Source organism: Gasterosteus aculeatus, chromosome 8 (assembly GCF_964276395.1).
Source record: "Gasterosteus aculeatus chromosome 8, fGasAcu3.hap1.1, whole genome shotgun sequence".
In the NCBI taxonomy this organism is placed as follows: Eukaryota; Metazoa; Chordata; class Actinopteri; order Perciformes; family Gasterosteidae; genus Gasterosteus; species Gasterosteus aculeatus.
Window position 1 is genome coordinate 7,765,445 of NC_135695.1, and position 19,049 is coordinate 7,784,493.

The window sequence follows — 19,049 nt, forward strand, 5'->3', positions numbered from 1 at the left end:
GTGCAGGCGTTTTCCTACTGTGACAGCAAAGTACTGCGTCTCTTCCTCTGTGTCTTCAGCCACAATGTGCATCTGGCAATTTGGATCCAGAAAAGATTTTTACAGATTTAGTTATTCTTATTAGTAGTTATTTGAGCAGAATTCCTCCTGTTGTTACGGCCTAGTGGTTGACCTTCAGTGGTGGAGTAAGCTCCTCCCCTTCTGACACCTACGAGACGCACAAAATGTCTGTCTGACCTGATGTGGTCACTCACTCAGAGCCCAAACTGCAGCGGCCGCCAAATCGCCCTCATTAAAGTGTCTTTAATTCATTCTTGTTCGATTTAATTCAAATTGAAAAAAGTGTCATAAACTATTTTACTGCGGAGTCCAGAAAAAAGAAAAAAAAAAAAAAACGTTGTAAAACATGCAAATCAGAAGCGCCCCAGAGCCCACAGTGATGTTTTACATTTTTTTGGTCTTATTAACACACTAGCAGGCAAAAATAAGTTACGGCAACACATGACAGCAAAATGCACCAATGGCCCACTTTTAAAGTCAGACCAGTGCACTGAAAACTGCTGGTTCAATGGTGGACGCTAAATTCCAATCTTCTGTTTTTAGACAAAGAGCAACCATTACAAACAGCCTAAAATGAGGCAGTGGAAACAGACGTAGCAGTCTGCCCGTTGTTCGGTTCTGACCAGTTCGCCTCAGGTTGAGAGGGCAGTTCAATCAGAGGGACCCGCTGCGTCCGTCTCTCTCGAGACATCAGTAATCAACACTCAGACACTTCTGGGCCGGGATTGTGTTTGTGTGAGTGTGCGTGAAGGCGGAAGACAGCGTGTTCAATTACAGTTTCAATTCTCGAGGCCCTTGGGAAGCAGGCTGACAAATTGCACGTATATATATATACACACGTGTGTGTGTGTGTGGTTTGATCCAGCCCATAAGCTTGAAGCCGTTGGCGCCATTAGTTACTTCTCCCACTGCAGCCACTCAAGCTGTGTGATTGATGTTTAATGCCGAGTGCACAAGTTCTCTGTTGAAATCCAGATTGGACTGCAGGTAGCTGCTGATCTCCGTCACTCTGTCAAATGATCACCGAGTGTTTCCAACTGTCACACGGTTCTTTTCATCAGGCGGTGTGGCTTCACAAAGGCCTATTTACATATTTAAAACAAGATATCAAGATGGCATTTGCAACGATAGACTCCAAGTGGCCACGACCAGCCTGGGGGAGCAACGGTTTGCATCGCACGCAACCAGGACAAAATAACAGTAAACTGCTTCAGTTTATCCGCTACCATTATTTAGTAGGTCAAGCAAAAAAAAATTACAGGACACGCCAAAGCAAAGCAGCATCCAGCTCATCGAGATCATTTGCTTCGCCAACATAAAGACTGTTTGCCACTACATTTGAATCTAGGTTTCGTTTTATTATTATAATAATCATAGTATACTAATATAATGTCCTGTATTTTGCTATTCTCTTGTCTTTATTTAACACATTTTAAAGGTTACATGTTACGTGGAATTAGACCAATTAATTAATGAATTAGGGGTATTTGACACCCGAGAAAGCCAATTAAGCAGAGTATTTCTGCCCCTATTGTTCCCCTACTTGTTCAACATGGTATTTGTTTCTTCTTTGCAGTTGCCATAGAACACTAGAATAGCAGTGGTGGATGTGGAGGGACGTACCTGTGCCACAGCCACTTGTGTCTGCTGCTGTTGCTGCTGGAGCTGCTGTTGGAGCAGCTGGATCTGGTGGTGCACAGACAGGGGGGCGCCTGGTGGGAGCGTGCCTGATGGAGGCAGCAGCATCCTGGGGCTGGCGATCAGCAGAGAGGCCTCCTCTGAAGCCTGAGAGAGAGAGAGAGAATATTCAGTGACTTAGAGCTATGAAAATATTTATCATGTATCCCCCAAAACTTTTAAGTAACTTTAAGTAAAACTGATAACATTATTGTCAAACAATATATAGTAATAAAATGAATACAATATTTTGTTTTACTTTAACTTCCTTCACATATTTTATCTGATTTAAGCAAGTTAATTGAAACAATTAAATTGTCTTTCATCAGTCTTCAAAACTTGAATTCACATAAAAGTTTGAGGACTTTTTTTGTGCAAATGCACAAGGGAAATGAGAAAAGGAGCGACTAATGAAAAAGTAAATATAATCTGGACATGCATAGAATGAATATAATGCCTTAGAGGACAAGTCATCATCAAAACAAGAATCAGAATTTAAAATGTAGAAGTGGTGATTAGTTGCAGCAGTGCGGCTGAAACATCCAGATCAGTGACTCTGAGACGCTTCACGCCAACAATAATGAGCTCTGGGACTCCGATGTTCTCCAACTAGCGCCATCAAGCATCCTCATGATCAAGTTCTAGTTACTATCACACGTTGAGCCGCTCATAACATTCAGTCCAAACTAAATGCTTTAATGGAGACGTGGCGCATTAATCACGTCGCAGCTAGAATAAAGCAGCAGCACCGTTTGGTATTTGATGGTCATTGTGAAATCCCAAATAGCAACAACTGGAAGTGGGGAAGAACCGGTTATCTGCCTGGGAAGTCAGATAATTGCGATTGTTCAGTGAAAACAAAATTTCCAATGGGGCCCCTCGCATAGGAAGTAAACAAACAAAATAAAAAGCTCTCCTCGAATGCACCCGATTCCTCTTTCCGAGGAGGTTTGGGCAACAGGATTTCAAACGCTGGGATGTTCAGCTGAACAATTTACACCGGTCTTCTTTGCTACTGAACCAGAAACAATGAAAACATATCGTGATGAGGCAGAAAAAAAAGCCTGAGGGGGAAGGAAGTGCTTCCCGACGCAGGTTGTGTGAGAGCGTCACCTCTGCTGCCTCACGTCCTGAGACGCATTCAGGCTCACGGCCACCGAGGTTTGAAAAACGAAGCCTGTGACAGAATCCAACCATCGTCACGTCCTTAATGGGCGACACGAGGTGCTTCAAAAAGACACGAACCTTAACCCGCCTTCAGGGAACCACGGCAACGCACAGGAGCGTGACTGATGGCCGGTCTGAGCTGAATCTTTTAGCTAATGAGAGGTAATTATCAAAGTAGACAGGTTGTTTGATGCCATCACATAATTAATAGCAAGGCAGAGCTTGTGATTGAAATCATTTGTTGGACATGTCGGATCCAATGAAGTGCCGCTTTAAAACAGAAACATGATTGAGGTCTTTTCGTGAAGCTTGTTCATCATGAACTACTTGCAGACACCTGAAGCGACACTAAAGGATGTTAAACAAGGAGGCTGCTTAAGCTTTACGACGCGTTGTCACACAGACGGGGAAGCCCGGGTGAGTGGAGGACGCTTCAGCCGCCAGTCTAACAGAGGAACAATTACGACATGTTTGGCTTTCAAAGCCCACTGAACAAAGAAACTTCTCAATCAGAGGGAATAAAAAAGAAGAAGGACTTAAACAGACTCAACAGCCGCAGAATGAGACACTATGCAGGAGGAAAATGAATCTCATTCTGAAGTACATTTGTGCAGCCATCCAGCACTTTAAACAGAAGAACCAAAACAGTTTATTTGGCTTTATTTATCCCTCCTGTTCTTATGACGTTTGCAGTTTAAACATTCGGACACATTTTCTCATTCAATTCCATGCAGTTGTGCCGATAATCAAACTCGTCATTTGGTTAAACTTCCTTGATTCCATCGTAAAACCTAACCAGAGCTAAAGAGAGAAGGAATATTGGTTTGTAAACAGGGAACCACGTAAATTAAATATCCCAGAAACGCCATGGTAAATCATTTTTACATTGAAACACGTCACCTGTAACTTTAAAATGCCAATCACTGTCAGGGAATAAAATGGACCCAAGCAGCCATGAAGATTGGATGGCAAATTATTCTTAAGAACTACACAATAACCCAGAGTGCCTCCTTAAAAAACAGCTGACCGCGCCAGAAAGGGGCCGCGGGCCAATGACACGAAAAGCTGTCTACGATGAGATCAATCATGATGAAATGATGAAAGTGAAAGTGGGTTGAGCCGAGGGTTTCGTGTGGGGGGAGATGACTGGGTAAACTGAGTGGGGCGATGGAGGGATGGACAGCAGCACTGATGCACTGTGAGCACACAGACTTGAACATTCAAACAGCGTTTGAGCCTCGTAACCGGTTTGCCTCAGTCAAACCCGATTACAGAAGACAGCAGCATGGAACATGCATGCCGAGGTGGGGAAGGAACGGATCGCTGAAATAGCCCACGATAACTGCTCGGGTCAGTTCTGCCGCAGGGAAGCTCTCGCTGTTAACATCTAATTCACACACACACGCGTCCGCTCTTAGTGAGACAGCTGGAGTCATGCTTCATCTTTCAGCCTCTGTCGAGGCTTATCGAGGGACAGAAAGAGGCCAGCAAGAAACCAGGGGAGAAAGAGCTGGTTGAGAGAGACAGAAGATGACATGGAATGAAGGATGTCACCATTTCAGCCTCCAGCTGTGATTAAACAAGGTGCTTTCCATCCGTCAAACTGATAGTCCCGCCCCCTCACTCTCACACACACACACACACACACACACACACACACACACACACACACACACACACACACACACACACCTTTCCCTGCCGACAGCCTCAGTGTACATTACAACTTTATCAAGGAGAAAAACCCTGTTTTGGCTCTGCATGTAACACGAGACCACACTCGGTCTTGAACAGTTCAAATGACGAACATCTCAGTCACAGATCTGCTCAGAACTTTTTAAAATACAAACTCATCCCTTTCAAAGAAGGCAAATTACTTTAGGAAGCTTTAAAGTTACACATTCCACTCTGGCTGAGGAATTCTTTGTACAAAATCAAACAAATGTATCCTAAATGCATAGTTGACCTCTGGAGTTTCGGCTCTGCAATGGAGCATCGGTGCTGCTATTGGTGCCAATAAGATAAATAGCTGCAACACTAGTTGTTAATATACAGATTTAATTCTTCTTTGATTACGAAGAAAACCTGCAGAGTCAAAAACTGTAAACCCACATCTGTGATTGTGTTATTGGTTAGATCTTAGTCACCGTTTTCCAGGATCTTGAAGTCATCTTTTTTTCTTCCTTTAAAGCTGCTGTGTCTAATAAAGTTTAAACAGCTGTTTTGAGGATTTCTATAGTTTCAGGAGAGCAAAAAGAGTCACATGATTGCATGAATCTTCCATGAGAAACCGCGCCGAAAGCATTCCTGGCGAAAGATATTCAACGTCAGCACAAAATGTGGCCTAATGGAGAGAAAAGCCAAGTGATGGAGGCATCGAGTGAGGAAGCGAGAGCGGAGAAACAACGGACAATGTGGAAGTAAAAGCAGGTTTGATTATTTGGGACTAACCCGTTAAATCAGCCTCAGGAAACATGAGGGTTGAAATTCATGAAAAACACAACCGGGATTATTCCAACGTGCAGTAAACCAGAGGGAAACGTGTGTGTGTGTCTGAGGCAAACAGGTTTTGAGCGGAGTGGACGTCGCTGGTAGCTGTGGGTAGAAAAGACGGGGAATAGAGGGAGACCGTAGACGAGGCTGTGCAACCTCTTTCAAAGTGAGGTTCGGCTTTGTTGAAATTGTTCTACAATATATTAAAAGCAAGACCATCAACATTTTACTTTCAGGAATGGGCTGAGGATGGATGAGAAAATACTTTCCACAAAAGACGTGTCCTACTTCACAGGAAAGTCCGTCTCCTCCCCGTGTGAGTGCACCGCATCACAAATGATCCCGTGCAGAATTTCTTAATGCTAATGTTCCCGGCAGCGCCGCATCTTCTCCAGACGGACGGCTGCGTAATGCGTTTCAACACATCCATTTACAAGTCACGCAGACTGGGAAACTGAGACTTCCACCTTCGTGTGTAGCTCCATTTCCTCCTTTCACCTCAAACCGCCGCCGCACACAAGTCCTCCATGTCATCGTCACTTTTTGCCCTGAAGCCGGGCGAGTAATCGTACGTGTGAGAGGATTACACTCTGACAGGGAAACAGGCGTGACGACCGCAGCCTTAAACGACCGCAGACTAATACTCAGTTTCTGGTGATGCAGAGAGATCGGAGGTCTGTTCGCACATCAATTGTTCAACTATTGGTACGATTCCCATGAATCCAATTAAATAGGTTGTATATTATAAAAGTGCAAACATTTAGTAGCACAAATATAAAAAAAAAAAAGTATTAACACATTCAGTAAAACATTTGCCGAAAGATGACTAAAGATCATTTCTTTTTTTCCCCTAAAAACGCGCTTTAAATAATCAGCTTTAAAATACGGATCGCATTCTGCATATTTACCTCCAAATACAAAGGTCTGATCTTTGTGGGACTTTTTGGACACTGAGTGATCCAACCACGTTTGCCACCTGGGCCACATCGAAGGAGGAAGAGACGAGTGCCCTCTGAAGACAGGACGAGGAAGACAAGGAAACCAGTCTGTCCCTCACGTCTCCTTTAGTGACAGTGAAGGTTGAAAATCGGAATATTTTATGATAGAGGCTGAGACTCGCGTATCCTCACTGGCGCTCCTCCCATATATTATACTAAATATGACCCACGAAGCAGTCGGCTCAGATTTCACTTGCTTTACTTATTCTAATGTACTTTATGGATACTGAGGTCCGTCTTCTGACATAAAAAGGCCACAGAGTAAATATTATTTGATCATCGTAAACTTAATTACTGTACAATTTGTTAAGCTGATCTGCTGTGAATAGACTCTTTAAATTAGATCAGTCACCAGTCTATTGAACACACTCAATTTAGTGAATTAAATTGTTAGATTTATTTGGGGTTACGGATCCATAACATGGATTGTTTTCAGGAGCAAATACTGGATAGATTTCGCTAGCAGCCAAACTCAGTTTGCTTTGCCTTATGAGCTTTATTCAAGTTAAATATTAATATATATTAACATTAAAAAAATCTCTTTGGAGTTGTCCTCCACCTAAGAATACCTTTTAAATGTTGGCTCGATAAAGCCAGCGTTAAGTTAACTGCATTAAGTTTTTGCTCAAGGGCAGGAGGAAAAAAAAAGGGACATTGAGTTTCCAACAATAAAAATATTAAATGTTAACAGTCAGACGAGCCTGGCCGGGTCCCACGGGCCTCTAGTCCTTCACTGCTCACTAATCCGTCCACGTCGTGATAGACCAAAACAATTGAGGCACACAAATTGCGGGCCGAAACAAGAGAGCGCTCTCATTAGCGTAACGCTCGTGGATGCGAGTGTTTACACCTGCATGAAAGTAGGCCAGAGGGAAGACCTTTATCTGAGGGTTTGCAGTAGAGTCGGACGCCCACACCGATTGCCCTTCTCTCTGTCGCCCAGACAAAAACAAAACATGTGCAGCCTCTTGAAATGACTGAAATGCACTTATCTCTCAACTGTGACTTTTGTGGTTATCATCTCCCCCCCCCCCCCCCCGATACGGGAGGCAAGCCTTCTAAAATGTAACATCTTGACTGGACCTCGTGGACACAAAGCCCAAGGCGGGGTCGATGTGCGCTTGTGGGACGGTTTGAACGTAGGCGACGGGGGATTTGTCCGTCTCAACGGGGGCAGGCACGGAAATATAATGAACTTCAACGCTCACAGGCGACTTTCTCCTTCATGAGCTTCCAGGGGAACCCTGAATCAAATGCCTCCACTCCGTAACACACACACACACACACACGCGAGCGGGTCGTAGAAGTGCGCACACATGGTCACTGCCGTAAAGGCAAATTAATGTTACCTTCCCCCACCAATCTCTGCACATTCTCATTTCATCTGCCACGCTGTCAGGAGTGATAAATGTGTCAAATTAAAATACACTGAAGATAATAGACGCAGTCCTTATATGTGCAAAAACGGGCTCTCACACACACACACACACACACACACACACACACACACACACACACACACACACACACACACACACACACACACACACACACACACACACACACACACACACACACACACACACACACACACACTCTTCCTCCAATGACCTTAGAATGGAGGTCGTTGGAGAGAGCTCGTTGTTTCAGTGATTTCACGCCGAGTTGCTTTCAATCAGGGATGGTAATAAAAAAAGGTCCTACAACTCAAACAGTAATGGGACGCGTGGAATGTTTAGGGGCGGAATAGCTTGGCTTGTGACTCGGAGTTAGGACCCAAAATGTCTCTCAGAGTCTCTGCGTGGTGACTTGACCGGCATGTTTCAATCAGCTTGTCGCCTCCGGCATGTTTCCTGTAACCTTCTCATTAAGGTCCTGCAAGAAGTTCAATAAACTTTTTAGTGTCACTTTCAGTAGCTGCCTGCCTGTTAATAATTCACCATTAACAGAGATCGCCTCAGGGACGACCTCATTACTCAGAGTTAACGACACATCAGAGCTTTTCCTGAAAATGGGAATATTTTGGGGAAAAACTTCCTTTGAATCAGTTTTGGGGCATCTGATAAACAAGGAGGCAAAAGGCAACTCTGTCACTGGCTTAGTGGCAGAAACACGACACAACGTTGTGTTGCTTGTGGTGGCAGAGGGGGGAATGATCATTGGACCACTTGTTTGGACGAGCTCTTTGCTGCATGTCTGTGTTCCATGCTTTTTTAGCTTTGTGGAACATTTTGTGACATCTGCTCTTGAGGGGATATAATAATAAAGGTATCTACATACGCTCAATCAGGTAGCTGCTTGCAACTTTGGCCCAAAAATGGCGACTTTTCAGGCTACAGCTTCGCTCTAATGATGAATCTCACCTTTTTGATTGATTACGACTTTATTAAAACTTGACGTGTTGAGCCAAAAAATATATGATGTCATCTCTTCATACCCATTTTCTACAAAATGTGACCAGAGATCAAACCGCCGTTCCTTTGCAGAAAAGAGCCAAATGTTGTGGAAGGTTGTTATCAAATTATCTTTTTCAGAAAGGTTAAAAAAAAATGATTACAGGCAGCCCCTGTAGAAAATAAATCCCCACGTTGAACGGGAAGGTTGTGTTGATAATGCATCTTGAAATGTGAAATCGCAATCATGTCTTAAAATGGATGGTTGATTTAAGAAGGTGTTGCAAAAACAAAAAAACAATCCAATTACCAATTTGTAGGGTACAAAATACCGCTCACAAAAGCCATGTGGTGGGATGCAACACCAAAGAAAACATCATTAGAATGCACCAGTGTTGCCGGATTGACGCGGTGCCCAGGGTCTGACAAGCAAAGCGCCACGCCGTCTCCCGTCACCCCGTATTCCTGGAGCTCAACGTACTGCCGACAGCCTCGGATTAGAAACCAAGCTCTGTTTCTACACATGGTTGATGCAGGTAGATGTATATGTATGTAAATCAACGTGAAAGACATTTATTTTCATTCACGGCTTCAAGGTGTAGACTTTGGATATCCTCTGTCACACTCTGGGTCAGCCTGATCTGGAGCCGCAGAACAGATATTCGATTTCCTGCCAGGTTTCCGGGCCTCAACGTGGGCCGACTCTCGACGTTAATGGCCAGACACATTTTTATGGCCGTCCTTGTGTGGACCTTTCTGTTCTAAACTACTCTCCCGTTTGCTGACGGTCAATGCAAGATGTGCTGCTGGAAAGTTCGCTTACACTCTAAATAACACTAAAATCAATGGGATTTAGTTCATGGTCACTCAATCCCGCTGGCGTGAAAGACTTCGCCAGCCTCAACCGGATTTATAGGCGTCCAGCCAGTCAAACTAAAAAAGAAATATTTAGTTGCTAATAAAGAACCAAAGAAAATTATGAATTATTCTCTTGACTCAGTTTTAAATAGTGTATCTTAAATCACTGTTCCAGTGTGTTTCCGATTGCAACCACTGGCGGCTCAAAAGATTTTTTATCTACGAACTACGAATGCTGGGACAAAAACTGCACACGACAGGCACAAAATAGAGATGATGCTTTGAAATGTAAGAACTAATGCACTTTGTGTAATTGATAGAGCTCTAAAACTATTTCTAAAGTGATTTGAACAGATCTCCGTATTATTTAACACCAACACTTAATGTCCTCATTGCGATCTAGACATTCGTTGTCAACGGCGACTACGCGTGGACCACTAGGGGATTTGAAGGAGTGCGCCGTTGGATGCCTCACCTTGCTTTCCTCGTGGTCGGGCTCGGCGGGCTTGGCCGTGGCGTCCAGGTCCGTCACGCCTCTGTTGAGGTTCAACTCTGCTGCAGACTCGTGGCCCGCGTCCTCCGCGTCGATATCCGTCTCCTCGGAGACGGTCGGCGTCTTCTCCGCGCCACTCAGCTCTCGAGCTGAGCCGAGGAAAGTGCACACACATACAGGTGGGTAAGCACGCACGCCTACATACACGCATGTAAGCATGAGTATGGTCACACGCACACATGGGTGGACACACATGGACACGGTAAGAAACATTATTATCGGTTTGCTTTATGATTGAAAATCAGTGAGGCTTGATTATACAAAACAAATATAAACACATGTGCCACATTGGTTTACCTTTACCAATGCGTATCAACAATATTACCTGTATCATCATTAGTTTTTCAACTTTAGCAAAGGGAACCGTGCAATTGAGTTCAGTAAAACACACGGTCGAAAGCAGCAACAGATCAATACTTTGTAAAACTCAAAAAGGGTTGATTTAACTGAATGGATGCTGAGCAGCTCAGAATCTTAAGACTTTGCCTTCAGCGGTCACAGTTTTGTTGAATATTTTACATTTCGGTTTGATACGGCTCACCGGGCGATTCAGCAGAAAACAGTCGTCACAGTTGGAGCCGCTCCTGTCTGACTACAAAGCCTCAGGTTGTGTATCATCACAGTAAATTGAACAACATGGGAATTGTAGGTGCCAGTTGTATATTCATCATGCTTTTTTTTTCTTGAGCATAATAATTGACAAGAGTCCCCTAGATAGAATTCCTGCAAACTTTTCTATTCTATAAATACAATATTCCACTTGGAGCCACCGGGAATATGCTCACCCACGTGGCAAAGTAACACATCTATACATTACATTACATTACAGGTCATTTAAGCTGACGCTTTGATCCAAAGCGACTTACATTACATTTTTAACCAATGGCTTTTTACATTTTTGCCCTGTGGGCAATTAGGGGTTAGGTGTCTTGCTCAGGGACACTGTCACGGAGCCGCCGGGGTAAAAACCGCTCAATAGAAGAAAGGCTCAAAGTGGACCGCTTCATTCCAGATTTACTCACCCTGAATCTATTGGCGTATTAAATGGACATTCCTGCCTTCAGCCTAGTACTTCTTTCCTTCACAAACACCTTTTCCTTCCTGTTGTTCTCTTTTATTGCCAATCCCGCTGCAGCGTCCTCCAACCACTTCAACCTGGTGGCTGCCAGCAGCACGGCCCTCAGCTCTGTGTCCATTACCGCTGCTCCCACTCCACCTTTCCACCCCGACCTTCCTCCTGCCCGCTGCTATCCGCAGGTCTTACTCCATTTAACAGGTTGTGTGTACCATATATTGTCGACGTTATTGGATCACCACCTAGTAGGCCTTTTATTATCTTCTTATTCTTTTGGTATCTTTGCCTTTATTTAAAAGTTAACATTGGGAGACAGCAACAATAGGAAGAGAAAGACTTATTAGTCATTTGGCATCCGTCTTAAACCTGTATATTGTTTTTATCCTTTGGTTAATTGGCAAGGTGCTTTTTATTATTTTGGTTGTCTGATCCTGGTTGGAGCTTTGTCCAGTCTGCATACGGTGCCTTGTACTTTGATCTTTTCTTGCCGTCTCGTCCTAAATGCTCCTGAGCTCCGTTTGGCTCACCCGACCATCTCGTCCTCTTCCTCTTCTCAACTATCCACGTTGTCCCCCATTTATCCGTCCCTCTAATCCGCTATCTCACACTCTTCTATCTCCCTCTACTTTCACTGCCAGGATAAGTAGGTCTCCAGATAAGCGAATCGGCTGTGCGTGACGGCTCCCGTGTTACCCAACGCTCCGTGACCGCGAGTTTGTATGCGCGTGGTGGTCCTTCCGTCATGGACGTACAGCCATAGCGTGTGGGTGACGTCTCGTATCATCAGCATGTGACAGGGAGCGGGTCTCTGTGGGGCCTGGAGGGGGAACGTGGAGATAAAGGCCCCACAGGCCAGGGTGCGGAGGGCGGCCAGCGCTGGCTGGCGTAATGAGTGCAACGAGGGTGTGAGAGAGCCCTGATGGTAGCGTCTTCCTGGAGCTGAATCCCCATGTCTGTCCTCTCAAGAGCCACGTGTCCCTGGGCTGCAGAGGAGGACCATCCTGTCCAGGCACGAGGCAGAGGATAAAAGCAGCTCAGCCCACCGGGGGCTTCTGCGTGGTGCCTTCTTTCTTCGGGTTGACTCATCCGTGACATTCATTCCAGCATTGCCCTCTCCCGCTCACCAACTCAGGCACAGAGGAGGCAGGGAAGTGTACCGGCGCATGAGTGTGTGTGTGTAGTTTGATCAGAGAACTCGCGACTGCAGAGAGGCGTCGAGCTGTTTGTGCACACGACTGAATGTGCTGTCAACTTCAGCTTCAGCCTTCTTTTTAGACTTGGACACTACGGACAAGGTGAGCTTTATTCCGTGAGATAATAGAACCATTTCTTGCTGGTTTGTCTGTCCGGTCTTTCTGAAGTGGGGAGTTTTTCTCTGCATCACCAGTTGTCTTCACGTTGGGAGTGAATGGATCCTCGCTAAGCTTTCCTCTATGCCTCCATCTTTCTTTCTCTTCAAAAAAAACACAAAAAACCCACAGCCCTCCCTCACATTCTTTGAAGGGAAACTAAAAGATTCCTACAACATAGTTTTATTTGTGTTGCTTCGGCCTTCAGATGTATGACTCAACAAAGCAATTTCTGAGATCTCAAAACTTGGTGACATAGAAAAACAAAAAGGTTCTGTGGGGCTTCCAGACAATCGACAGGCCTCTATTTTTTGGACAAAGAAAATTATACTGTAATCAAAAGTGTATATTAAAAATGAGGACATCCATTTAATCAACCCTTAAGGTTGTCATCTTGCAACTATATTGATAGCCAGACAGTATAGGTCGAGATCTGTGTCATTCAGATTGGCAGGCAACACTCGTGAATTGATCACATTGTACTTGTGCTGCAGGGTAATCGATCAGAGCAGGTTGCAATGTCAGGGAGAAAATAAAAACCTTGGATTGTTACAAGTTTACGTTACCCTTGCAGAATCTTTTCTCTTTCACAGTAGAAGAGCAGCTTTCACAGCCAGTGGCGCTCAGCTGGACTTAACACACTGATTCGCTGGCTTGGACACAACTGTCGGCTACACGTCTTCTTTAAGACTATTCATTTCTTTGGTCATCACTTTAGACACATTTTTACAGTTTCAAGTATTCAACGGCTCCTTGAGGGCCGGTAAGTGTCATCCTGTGTGTGTGTGTTTGTGCGTTTGTGTACCTGTGGAGTCGTTGCCGTTCTTCTCGCCGTCCTCCTGCCCGTCTGCGTTCTGCTGCGTGTGCTGCAGACTCAGTTTGTGACACACCTCGAACGCCTGGCCGACTGTGCGGACAATGCGCATGGCCTGGCTCTGGGTGGGCGGGAAAGAAAAGACAAACAAAAAAGCAAATGCATTTGTAATTCTTACAACTTTCCACTTCTGTGTTGCCACCTGGTTGAAAGCCCTCAATTATGGAGCCGTGTTTATGAACCAAAACTGTATTCTGAAATTGACCGGTTCTGTAGATAGTCCTTTGTTTTCTTAGTCATTCAGTTCTTCTAAAGAAACCAGATATAGAAAACGTCCAAAAATCACAGCCTGGGAATCCCAAATGGTTTCCACCATTTTCAGATGCTGACTGGAAGAACGTTTACCCCAGACTTGTTTATCTGTTTTTAAACAACAGGCAGTATAAAATCATCTATATAGGACACACAGTCCCACAAGGTCACCTGATGATTTGGCACAATCACGTCTCAGAGGAGTTTATCTGCATCTGTATCCTCACTATGGGGAATATCACAATGTTGTTTCTATTTCTCACTGAATTCTTTCTTTGTCCTCAGGTGCAAGAAGCCAAATGTGTTTGCTTATTCGTCATCTGCCCAGCTCCGAAAAGGCAGGTCAAGCGAAAACAACTTCTGCAACTTCTGTCTGCCGTCCTCCCCCCTCTTGTCTGGCTTATTGTAGTAGCAGCAGAACAGATGTAGTCTCGCCTAAAGACCCGATGGCAATCAAGACGCTGCCGATCCTTCCATGTCCCGGTTAAAAACCTCAGAATAGTATCAGAATAGTATGCGGCCTGAGCACTACCATTAGATGACAAATATGATGTAGTAGTCACATCAGTTACATTATAGGTCTAAACGGTTTGTTTGAGTATGTTTTTTCAGAAAGACTCCACACATTCCATCACAGTGTTCTTTATCAACCGTCCTGCTTCAGCATCATTTGGTGCTGATGTTGTTCCCATAGTGACCGGGCAGCAGCTGCCTGCAGTGGCAAAAACAAAAGAGGATTTGAAAAACGTTCAACGCCTACTGAGCCGGAGAGCAGAGCAGCTCCTTCCAGCAGTAACTAAGGAGTCTTTGTAGCCTCTACCTTTTCATTCTTTTATCTGACAGTGTTTAATTAGACAGATTTATTGATCGTTTGAAACAATCACCTGCTGCAGTCATGGCAAAGTGTTGCTTCGGTACGATTGAATTGATGAAAGCAACCTGTAACTTTACATACATGTAGACTAGTGCAGACTAAGAACACGTCACTCACACCTCGCCGCAGTTTTTATCCTAAATCATCTTTAGCTTCTAACTTGTGTTGCTGTGTCTCTTTTCCAGTTTTCCAGCAAATAGTTTCAATATCCTGAAACAGACAAGTCCTGTCGCTGTTCCAGCACTGAGAAGAGATAAATGAACGATTGCAAGAGATCAAACTATTGGAGTCAGTATGAAAAATGCACCAAACCCAGTATCTGAACTATTGTGTTCGCAAACTTCTACTACTACACTATTAACTACACTTCTCATTTCCCTTACTCTCCCCTGCCTTCTGCTCCTCCTCAGACTGCTTTTCTCTTCCTCCATTAATCACCTGGGGTTCATCGTCCTCCTCCTCTGTGGACCCTCCGTTCGCGTCCTTCTAACCCACGCTGGTCCTCAGGGAGACCGTAAACCTGTGTGTTTTCCTCTGAAGACATTTCCAGAGGCAGTCGAACAGGAGATGATGACAGATGCTGTTGTCATTCCACACACACCAAAGGAACCAGCTGCCTCCGACTCTCCCGCTCACTGATTGGTAAGATTCATAAGGAAGCACAAAAAAGTCTCCGTCTGTTTGTACTTGTAACAGTTTGACTTGCCGAAAAGTGTGAAATGCAACTTGTCCACTGAACTCAGCTAAACGTCTCCCAGGGGAAAGTATTGACTCACAACCATCTAACTTTTTGGCTTAACTGTTTTGCAATTAAGAGAAAATTGTCACGGAGCACAAACATGATTTAGGCCGGGGTTCAGAGGTCGGGAAACTATTAGTATCACTGAAAACTACACATATGAAGTGGTAAAGCTCTAAAATTGAATCCAAGCATCTATGTGACGCGGTGAAGCAGAGGGTCGGAGAATCAGACGTCAGGGACACAACTTCACAGCCAAGCGTCGGGACATATTTATATGACCAGGCTCTTACAGATCTAAACTAACCAGGAAGCTGGAAGGACAAGGGATGTGAGCTCATTCTTAGTTACACTCAGTGGGCACAAGTGGTTTCGTAGGCTCTTCGGGGGGGGGAAATGGAGAGCCGTGTATTACAGAAGCAGTTACAGGCGTCGTTGAAATGAAACCCCTCACATGCCGTTTCACTTATGCTTCTAAACACGAGATCAGAGTGAGCGATGACGCACAGACTTCTTGCGTCATTGTTTCACAAAAATGTTTACACACGTGAACCAGTGGCGGATCGAAGTAGCAGAATTAGCACATCTTTGTTTAGGACACAGCACCTTTAAGGCGCCTTCGGGCAGCATTGACACGCCGCCTTCCTGACGGGTTACTCTGGCGTCTCGACCCTCGCCTGGTGATCATCGCAAGGGCAAACAAAAAGGACTTCTTCTGTGGAACCGTTACCAAGTTGCAGAATCCTACATCGTTATATTCTGAACTGCTGTGTAGTACCTTGCGGTTTCATCCGTTACTCAAATTGGATTCGGTGGACGACATTTGAGCGTCTTGTGTCGCCCCGATGGCCACGATGTTCCTCAAGCGATGACCCGGCGCTTTTTACTTTGCTGAGCCGGACCTCCTGGTCAACGTGGAGGTGGTAGGTCACAAAACGCCGAACAGTCAAACGGGTTCGTGCAGAGAAAGGACACTTGATGCTTTACAAATGTCGGTGTGGTTTACACCTTTTGTCGAACAGACGGTGCTTTCCAAACGCTCTGCTCTTCCTCTCAGAAGGCCGCAGTGGTGTTGGTCACTTGTAGGACATCCGTCACCGTCTGTGTTAAGCACTCTTCCTCCATCGCTGTCCCCACCACTTCTCCTGTGAGTAAACGCAGCCTCTCTGCATCACGCTGCCGGTGAGCAGGAGTCGGTCCTAGCGGCCATTGGACCGGGCCCAGTCAAAAGGCCCATGCATTATTCATCCCAGATTAGCCACAGAGCTTCAGCGGTGCCTTTGCTGTCTTTTTGAAAGTCTTGGCACAAGCAAAGGGAGGGGGACAAAAGGGAATATAAAGCAATTTAGGAAAAAGGAAGGTAAACAATGAGGACGGCAGAGACTTTCTTCTGATTGAAACCTTTTTCCTCTCTGTTGATGAGATCGTTCATTCTCTTTTCTTCCTGTGTGTACGTATCCTCAAGAACTCGAGGCGCGCAAACACGGGATTTGTAGCGTAGACAAAAAGAGACTTAGTCCTCCTACCTGGACTTCCTGATCACCACTAGTCCACTAATCACCGCGGCCGACGTTAATTGAACACATCGATTGGCTCAAAGAAATTAGAGGGACGAGTGGGAGCAATAACCCGGAGTGCGAGAGCACCGCAGACGGACGTTATCGGGCCACAACGCGAGGTAATCAGGGGGCCGGTTTGCGAGCGACTGTCAGCGGCTTCGAGTGCTGGAACGAAGTCGCGACGGCACAGTGGCGCCTTGTGGGCTGAGCACCGAGCGAGGGTTCAGTAGGCCGACCAGAGCATATTTAGAGCATATGAAGCAGGTGTATGAAAACATGCTGGGACATTGTTATCAAAGAAAGGGTTCAGGTGTAGCGGCACAGACGCCCGAGCAGGCAGCGGGTCGAGAAACGTGTCCCACTCGTGAGACTGGAGGAGGACGCGGCCTGAAAACGTGTGTCCTGCAGCTGCCACCAATAGACTAGACAGAGAAATAAAAACGAAACGTAAAGAGTGAGAGACAAAGCTCTAGACAGACGGATCATTTCACCGAGAGATGGATGTTCAATAAAAGGAGCTGAAAGGTTATTCAAACCAATTAACCACGTTGAGTCCTTCTCACGGAAAAGCCTGCAAATGGCCATGCGTCATCTTTTATGAGCACTCCCCAAAGTCAATGAAAAGACGATCGATCCGCAGTGAAATTCATCTACTCCAACTGTATTCAAACATCCCGTCCGAGGACATAAATCCACCACACTTTCTGTACTTCAAACGAATACTTAGTAGAACAGTACTTGGAAAGAAAGCCTTTTCTGATCGGTCCCGTTTGCGTCCCTGGGCATTGCTTGCATACATCTCGTCCAGCGATGGACGATATGAACCACAATTTATATCGCTGTGGTTTTGGGGGGAGCTTGTGGTGAAGGTTAAATTAAAAGGGATTGTCCACTTACATGATTCTAATGTAAAGCACATCTAAATATGATGGGCTTATTGGCTCTAAATAAGAACTACCATGAGGAATATCCATCCATGCGTTTGAGTTTTCCCCATAATACCAATGTAAAGTGGTCATTTCAGGGTTACCTAGTGACAGCAGAGCTGCTGTGAGTTAATCACACAAAGCACACATGAATACAATGGCTTTGGAGGGTCACACACACAATCACACGCACACAAAACCGACCTCCCAGCAGAGGCAGCATTCAGTATTCCCTCCCTGATCTCTGCTCCATCACTGTCACTTGAATGCTACATAACAGAGGCCAGGTCATTCATTAGCCTCCTTTAAACGGTGAATAGGAAGACGGGGGAGAGCGAGAGCGTACGAGTCAGGATGAGACACACGCAGCCCTCATACAGCCGATGGCCACTAAAGTCTTTTTATTTCCGCAGTGATTTAAAGCGCAGCAGTTTTTCCAATTCCGGTAGTTAGGAAGGAAATAAGGACGCTTAATCTCCTACTTCATCTTACACTTGCAACCTTCCGCACACACAAGATCACACTGCTTTGAAGGGCAGTGATACATACCCATTCCTTTCTTATCAGGCCGCCGAGTTTCATCATTTTTGTTCGATATAACCCAATACATTTTCTCTTTCTTTGTGTCGTCTATGTACAATACACGTTAAACCTTTAGTAACTGCTGCCTTAGAGCTCGATTGGCTAACTGGACTTCTCTAGATCTCTGAACGGTCCAGTATGCTTTTAACATGCAGACAAGTAGACTTTGCTTATGCTTTATGTTATATAAAGCAACGCAAAAGATTATATATATATAATACATTGTATTATATTGAACATGGTCATATAAACTGTAGGCTCGGCATTAAAACCTGCAGCTTTAAGCTAAAGTGTCAAAGAAACAACGATGCTGTAATGAGCCGGAATTGACAGACATGTTTCTTCTGAAAGCTCTTCTTCAAACTTCACAATATGAATAAACTTTTAGTCTCGCACTAGTATTTAGGAGTACCAGATGAACATACTGTTCACTGACCAATCACAATTCAAACCTCTTAGATCTAACCAGTGAGCGGACTACAGAGGGCCCAAGGAAAAACACAAAGAGCCCAATCACAAGGCGCTGGTTCAGTCAGGATCCAGGGTCACATTCAATCTTCACGAACAAATAACAAATCAATGGCTACGTTGGGAAAATATTGTTCCAAGAGCACTTAGTG

At 44.9% G+C, this 19,049-nt stretch overlaps 1 protein-coding gene across 2 annotated transcripts in view; it reads right to left on the minus strand.

The window, feature by feature from the left end:
* Positions 1-19,049, minus strand: part of LOC120823930 (carboxyl-terminal PDZ ligand of neuronal nitric oxide synthase protein) — a 93,989-nt gene that overhangs the window by 23,020 nt on the left and 51,920 nt on the right. The window contains exons 6-8 of one of the 2 annotated variants that reach the window (XM_040184404.2): positions 13,429-13,558; positions 10,122-10,288; positions 1,684-1,845 (exon numbers count right to left, since the gene is read on the minus strand). In XM_040184404.2, the coding sequence (XP_040040338.2) occupies positions 1,684-1,845; positions 10,122-10,288; positions 13,429-13,558 (459 nt within the window). Of the gene's footprint in view, positions 1-1,683; positions 1,846-10,121; positions 10,337-13,428; positions 13,559-19,049 lie in introns of both variants that reach the window. The other variant, XM_040184403.2, reaches the window with a different exon arrangement.